We start from the raw sequence: 7,761 nt of genomic DNA, 5'->3' as shown, positions 1-7,761 counted from the left end.
TAAAGAAAAGCAAAAAACTTTTCTTTTTTTTCTTCCCTCTCCCTAAGTAGTCCCTTGGATTATGTTCTGTGTTTATCCAAATGTATGTTAAGGGGCCCTGTAGGTATGTACATGTCTTTTAGGCCTAGCTTCCATCTTGAAGTTTATATCTCATTTTTTCCTATAACCACTGTCAAATGGTAGTGGTGTTAGGACTTCTCAGAACCTGTTCTGACCCAGGAGCTACCAGGTTCCAAAACATACTTTTTTTTGTTGTTCAGATATATTTATTAAATTTAATTAATGATTTTCTTTCCATGTTTGGTATAGATTTTGCATATTTTTATTTTATTTATTTTTCCCCTCCCCACCCCGCATATTTTTATTTTTTAAAGTGATTTATAATGCGGGCTGGGAAGGTAGCTCAGTGGTAGAGTGCTTGCCTTGCATGCATGAGGCCCTGGGTTCAATTCCTCAACACCACATAAGCAGAAAAAAAAAGCCGGAAGTGGCACTGTGGCTCAAGTGGTAGAGCGCTAGCCTTGAGCTGAAGAGCTGAGGGACAGTGCCCAAGCCCAGAGGGATTTATAATGTTACTTTTTTTTTTCTCATACAGTGCCATGAATAGAACCCAGAACATCACACAGGTGTGGCCAAGTGTTCTAGCACTGAGTTACAGCCCTGGCTCTTTTTGTTTCTGTCCTATATACTTTTTTTTTTTGAGCCATGGGCGCCCAACTATACTTATTTTTTATTGAATTTTTAAATTACTATTTAGTGAATACATTTAGTTTCTGTAATCAAACCCACAGAGATGAGACCTTACATATTTAGTGCAGTGAGTGCAGTTTAAAGTTCCTTTGTCAATATGGTTGTTCATTTCTGTACAATGCTAACACAGTAAACTAGAATACTTTTTCCAAAGTTGACAATACAACTAGTTTCTAAAAATTCAAATTTTATATGTATATGTATGTGTATATTTATATTTATGTTTACATAACAAAGATCAATAATAGAATTGACTAATGATACAGAACTAATGTTCTTGCACTGCCAAAGAATTGAATAAACCTTGATTCATGTGCGTTTTGGTTCTCTCCTCTCCTCTCCTCTCCCCTGCCTGCCTCCCTCATAAGAAGATCCAGTCTGGGCCTTGGGGTAGGAAGGAAACATATAGGTCCACACTTTAGGGGACTTAATTAAGGGAGACACAAGGTGTGGAGGTCAGCCTTTATTATAACTACCCAAGGTCACAAAGGGAGGAGGAGATTGTTATGAGGGTAGAGTGGGTAAGATGGGAGGAAAGATGGCTGACAGTAGTGGGGAGGGGAATGGTAGGGAGTGTTGGAAGGTGAGACGTAGGGGACCCCCAAGAAGGACAGAGCGCAGATGGAAAGCCGGGAGAGGAAAGCAGGTGGCTGAGGCCTGGGAGGAGGCCTCTGGGGACAGAGACTGTACTGGACTTGGTCACCATGCAGGCAGGCTCTTCACTTGTGGACGCCCAGTGCCAGAGCAATGATGAGGCCCACAACCAGCAGGAACATGGCGACAGACAACAGCACCGTGATGACCACCATGCCCCCTGTTCGGGCCATTCCCAGCCCAATGGACTCCATACTCTTTCCTGTCAGAAGGAAAGGGGGAGGCTGTGGTGGGCAGGAGGATCCTTTATCTCCTTCGGACTCACAGCTCTCATTCAGGCACTTAACTAGTAGCTCATTCATCTGTTAACATCTAACTGGCCAGTCAACCACTGGGCCCAATGACTCCTCACACCTGCATTTAGGGAGACCCTGTCACTGAGAATTCAGCAATTATTAGAGGGCCAGCATCAGTGGCTCACGCTTGAAATCCTAGCCCCTTAGGAGGCTGCAATCTGAACATTACAGTTCAAAGCCAGTCCAGGGCAGTAAGTCCATGAGACTCTTATCTTCAGTTAACCACCAAAAAGCCAGAAATGGAGCTGGGACACAAATGGTAGCCTTAAGTGGAAAAAGCTCAGGGACAAAGCTGGGTGCCAGTAGCTCATTTCTATAATCCTAGCTACTCAGGAGGCTGAGATCTGAAGATCACAGTTCAAAGCCAGCCTGGGCAGGAATGTCGGTAAGACTCTTAACTCCAACTGACCACCAGAAAACCGGAGGTGCACTGTGGCTCAAGTAGTAGAGCACTAGCCTTGAGCTGCGCTCAGGGACAGCACCCTGGCCCAGAGTTGAAGACCCATGACCAACAACAATAAAAAGCTCAAGGACAGGCACACACACACGAGTTATTAGGGTACCATCCCTGTCAATGAGGGACCTTAGTTCACTGGAGCATAGATGAGTCTTCAGTCCCACACTCAGCACTAGGAGGGAGGTAAGCAAGGTGTTGAGGGTATGTGTCAGGAACGGTGAAGGTGGTTGGAGTGCACTTACGAGGAAGGGTGGACATCGGGATCTCTCTGCTGGACTCCGTAGTTGTCCCCTTCTGCACTTGGTAGGAAATGCTGGGGGGGGGGGAGTAGGTGGTTGGGAGAGAGAGCAAGAGAGTACAGAACCCTCAGTGTATATCTGGGACATGGAGAGAAAAGACCAAGCCAGGGTCCCCCACCTTCATAGCCATGCCCCTTCGTTGTACCCTCTACTTCACATGCTCTCTCTTTCCGCAGGCTGACCAACCCTACATCCCAGCTTCCCTGGCACTCCTCTCACAGGTGCCCAAGCCTGGGTCAGATACCTACTAGTATTTGGTTCCTGGCACGAGGTCTGTCACCTGGTATGCACTGAGCCGGGTGACGGTGAAGCCAGCTCCACTGTCCACCACGCTCACCAGATCCCTGCGTCCACGGCATGGAGGGACCACAAAGCTGGACTTCACCACTGGGCAGGAAATGGGGAGCAAAAGGCAGGGTCAGGTTTCTGGAGGGCCCCACAGAGAAAGGACAGCTTCTAGAGGGCAAGGGGGGGGAGTGGGAAACGAGTGAGGGAAGGAATACTGGGGGGTGAGGGGAGGAGTGGTCCTATGGTCCTAGGAAGGGGACTTGGGGACCAGAGGGATACCTGGGGAGAGGGTGGCAGACCTTGGCTGTCATTGGCTCTCCGGACCATCAGTGTGGCATTGCCTCCGGTGAGGTGACAGGGGGGCAGAGCAACTAGCAGGCTTTCCGCTAGTGCTGGGGACAGCAGACCAGAGAGGCTGGAGATGTTGAATTCTGTAGCGAGGCCAGGAAGGAGCTCAGATGGAGATGAGCTCTCCGGTAGTCATCAGATCTGTCTACATCTTGGGGCCTTTGCTAAGGGTATATAGTCTTGTCTTCTCCCCTCTGCAGTGCTGGCAGAGCAGCCGAGCCTGGGAGTCTGACCACCAGGTGGCAGACTTGGGCTACAGAAGCTAGGTTACTCCCCTGAGTTGCCTGGGAGCCAGACCCTGGACTCCAGGAGCCAGGCAGTGCCCAACCTCACCCCTGCCCTGAGCCTCGGTCCCTCTCCCACTTTTCCTTTCTCTATCTTCTTGGGCCTGCCATCACCAGCCCCACTCCTAACCAGCCAGACCCCCTTTGAGAGCCATGGAAGAAAGCTCAGGGCCCTTGTCTAGACCTTTGAACTCCCCCCCCATACCCCCTACCCCCAACATTGCAGAGACCTGCAGCTCCTGGAGCCAAGATTGCCAGCAGAATCAGGATGGAGGGCAAGGTCTGGATAGGCATCGGAGATGCCATGCTGGGCTGGAAGCTGGAACCTGGAACAGGTGCTGGGCAGGGCAGGAGCTTCCTGAGGCAAATGAGGCCCTGTCTTGGGGTGGCTGATTTTGTCTTGACGATGGGAGGGGCAGGAGGAGAATCCAGTCCAACCTGCCCCTTGGGCCCAATAGCCTTGGGGAGGGCCCCCAGACAGGTTCTTCAAGATGAGGAGCTGGCCCTCGGGCCAGGAAAGGTTGGGGGAGGGTGCCTGGACTGGACACGGACAGCTTAGCCAGCTCCACGAGTAGCTAGATCACCTCCTGAGACTCTGAGGCCCAAGGCAGTGAAGGGGGGGGAAGTATGCCCGCAATGCTGCTGCCCTCTGGTAGTGGTGGTTTTGCAATTACCTTGAGGTGCAGAAAACAACCAAGGGACTCCAGAAAGGATTTTGCTGGGTAAGAATGGGAGAGGAGAATGCTAGAAGGGGGTGGGGGCCTGGTAGAGCCAAGGGTTACAGTTCTTGGTGTTGACTGTGGCCCAGAACTGCTGCTCTGGGAGAGATTGGGGGTGACTGCAGGCCTGCAGATTCCTCCGCAGGGTGGGGTCAGGGGCGGCCAGGGAGACACTAAGAGAGGTAGACACAGGCCCATTTGAAGCAGGGGTGTAGGGTGAGCACAATCAGCCTTGAGGGGTTGGGGAACAAACATTAAACTGATTAGAATAAAGAAGAGAAAGCTCAGAGGGCAGAGGCAGGACTTTTGCACACAGTGAGACCTTATCACAAAATAACTGCAGAGGTTGGGAGCTGAGGGTGTACCTCAGGGGGAGAGCACCTGTTTATCATGCTTGAGGCCCTGGGTTCCATGGCCAGCACCACAGAACAAAAGGGAGAGAGACGTGATAAGAGAAAATGGAAAATACAATGTTTCTGACCATCTCCCTTTCCCAGGTTCCATTTAATAAAAGGAAAAGAGGAGTTGCAAAGAGGGAAGAGGAAAGAAGTATGGCTGCCTTTACTCCAGACCCTGGATGGACCCCTGTATACTTAACCTGTAGTCACCCTGAGCAATGGATATTCCTGGCTGGCTTTTGTAGTTGTAGAAACTTGTGACTCAGACCAGCAGTCATTGTATCAAGTAGGGCGATTGCTCAGTTCGGATGGCTATACTCTCAATCCTTATAATCCCACCTCCTTGGGAGGCTGAGATCTGAGGATCATGGTTCAGAGTCAGCTTGGGCTGTGAGACTCCATCTTAATTAACCAGCAAAAAAGCTGGACTGGAGGTGGGACTCAAGTGGTAAAATACTACCATGAGTAGGAAAAGCTCAGAGGACAAGACCCTGAGTTCAAGTCCCAGTACTAGCAAAAGAAAAAGCAGCGCCCGGCCAGAGCCATTCTTTCTTCCCTAGTTGCAGAGAAATCCTGGTGGGAAAGTGAGTGCTGATAGGGTGTGTACCTCCATGGTTCAAAGTGCATTTTCAAAGCCTAGAGTGTGAGAGGTGGGGGTTAGGGTAATGATAGATCTCAGGGGCTCAGGCATTGGGTAAAAAGGTCTCAGAGCTTCTCCAGTTGTGGGGCTTGAACTCTGGGCATTCTTCTTTTTTTTTTTTTTTGGTCGGTCGTGGGGATTAAACTCTGGGCCTGGGCGCTGTCCCTCAGCTCTTCAGCTCAAGGTGAGCGCTCCACCAGTTGAGCTACAGTGCCACTTCTGGTGGTTTATTGGAGATAAGAGTTTCACGGACTTTCCTGCCAGGCTGGCTTTGAACCATGATCCTCGGATCTCAGCCTCCTGAGTAGCTAGGATTACAGGCGTGAGCCACCAGCACCCAGCTTTGGGCATTATTCTTTAGCTTTATGCTTTACCACTTAAGCCATAACTCTACTTCCAGCTTTTTTTCCCCCCCTGGGTAATTGGAAATAAGAGTCTCATGGACTTTCCTCCTAGGTTGGCTTCGAACCATAATCCTTAGATCTCAGCCTTTTGAGTTACTGATGAAATTTAAAGTATAGGAATCACTGAGATCTTATTAAAATGCCATATCTAATTCAGAGGATCTGAGGTAAAGCCTGAATTTCTGCATTTCTCAGGAGCCTGCTGGTCTGAGACACACACACCTGGAGGTGCCAGCTGTTTTCTCTACGTATGCAAGCGTGCATGTGTGTCATGCAGCTATGCATGTATGTACATGCATGCACCAGCACACACACACACACACACACACAGTCTCCTACGATGGAGATTGGAGTCAGGTATTTTCCCCCAGGCTGCCAGAATGGGTCTGCCTTTGGGTAGAGAATTACTTTGTTTTTCTGGTTCCTTGGCTTTTGTCCCTTTTAGATCAGATCTTACCCCCACTACACATTTTCAAATACAAAGACCTTGGAGAGAGCAGACTGAATGGGCGGAATGTCAGAGCTAGGAGATCTTCCTGGCATTTCTCAAACCCTATGCCCACCAAGAAGGATGTTTCACGTGGCTTAGGGCTTAGGAGGGATCTCTTCCCACTCAGTCAGACCAGGAAGCAAACAGGAGAAGAGGTTGTATTTATTGCAGGCAGGTTGCATTGGGTCCACTCTTCTCTCTTTTTTTATTTTGTCGGTCATGGGGCTTGAACTCTGGGCCTGGGCACTGTCCCTCAGCTCTTCAGCTCAAGGCTAGTGCTCTACCACTTGAGCCACAATGCCACTTCTGGCTTTTTCTGCTTATGTGGTGCTGAAGAATAGAACCCAGGGCCTCATGCATTCAAGGCAAGTGCTCTACCACTGAGCCACCTTCCCAGCCCTATTGGGTCCACTCTTAAGCACCCATCCCTATCTGAAATTAGGAGTATGACGGGTGGGGTAGAAGAGGGCAGATCTCTGACCAGATTTTAAAGGGATTGAGGACCCTGTGCCTTTAAGCCCTCTCCTTTCCCTCCAACCCCCCCCACCGTCTTTACCCCCCCCCAACCCTCCCCAGGTTTCTGGAGAAGCAGAGTTGCTTCTTCTCTCTGCCCTGCCGAGCTGCTCACTGGCTGCTCTGGAGGCTGTGCTTTTTGGTCTCCATGGAAACCATTAGTTGCTAAGCAACTGGAGCATCATCTGTGCTGAGCTCTCGCATCTAATTATCCCATCACAGCAGCAGAGAAGGGTTTGGGGAGCTGAGAGGAGGGGGAGGCCAAGAGCAAGAGGATAACTCTTTTAGCAGAGCAGATTCATTGACAATGCTGAAGTCATTTAAAGCCACAGCACCCTGTTTCTCTGGAGGATTTCCCAAAGGCTTGGAATAAGAGAACCAGGGCCACATGTCTGGAGTCCCTCCCCTGAAGCCTTTCTCTCTAGATTGTCTCCCTCTTGTGTCTCCATTCTAAACTCTCTCAAGTTAAATCCCCTTGCCTCCAGATTTCCAATTCAACAGGCATTTCTTTATTGAGTACCAACTATGTCCCTGAAACTCTCCTAGGCACTGGGATACAAAGCAAAGGTAACTTTCTGCCTCTGAGGAGCTCCTGATTTCTCTCTTCTACCCAGTCTAAAAGATTATTTTCTAAAACCTCCCCTCTTTTGGACTCTAGTATGTGGTTGTTGGTTTTTTCCCCCTCTGGAATGGCAAGAGTGTATCAGAAGCTCAGGACCCAATCTGCTGGGCATGTCTGTGGTTCCCCCACAATGCTACTGCTTGGCCTCCCAGGGGAGAGCCATGTCCAAATGGCTCCAAGGGCAACCATTATCCTTCTTTTAAGGAATGGCACTATATGGGACTTGAGTCACTTTGAACTGTGCTGGGATTTGAACTCAGGGCCTCGTGCTTGTTAAGCAGGTACTCTACCATTTCAGTCACCGCTCTAGCCCTGAACTTCAATTTTTATCATCTTGAAAATGGGGAGACTCAGGATAGAACATGGTTTAAGTGATAGAGCACTTGTCTAGAAAGTACAAGGCCCTCAGTTCAAATCCCAGTATTGCAAAAAATAAAGAAAGAAAGAAAAAGAAAATAGGACTTGCACCTCCCAGACATGACATATTTCTTTTTAATGCTTTAAGCATTTAAAAATGCTCTGGTGGTTCATGCCTGTAATCCTAGCTACTTGGGAGGCTTCAGATCTGAGGATGGCTGGTCACAGCTAGCCTGGAGAAA

General features: G+C 49.3%; 1 protein-coding gene across 1 annotated transcript; it reads right to left on the bottom strand.

The window, feature by feature from the left end:
- Positions 1 to 1,217: 1,217 nt before the first annotated feature.
- Positions 1,218 to 3,737, bottom strand: Upk2 (uroplakin 2). Its single transcript, XM_013009626.1, has 5 exons — positions 3,607 to 3,737; positions 3,044 to 3,175; positions 2,705 to 2,843; positions 2,400 to 2,470; positions 1,218 to 1,606 (listed from the first exon to the last, which is right to left on the bottom strand). Exons 1-5 carry the CDS (start codon positions 3,680 to 3,682, stop codon positions 1,470 to 1,472), a joined length of 555 nt encoding a protein of 184 aa, XP_012865080.1. The 5' UTR covers positions 3,683 to 3,737; the 3' UTR covers positions 1,218 to 1,469.
- Positions 3,738 to 7,761: the final 4,024 nt, after the last annotated feature.

This window comes from Dipodomys ordii, unplaced genomic scaffold, assembly GCF_000151885.1.
Source record: "Dipodomys ordii isolate 6190 unplaced genomic scaffold, Dord_2.0 Scaffold10, whole genome shotgun sequence".
NCBI classification, from domain to species: Eukaryota; Metazoa; Chordata; class Mammalia; order Rodentia; family Heteromyidae; genus Dipodomys; species Dipodomys ordii.
Note: the sequence above shows the minus strand (reverse complement) of the source record. Positions and strands in the feature narration are given on the sequence as shown.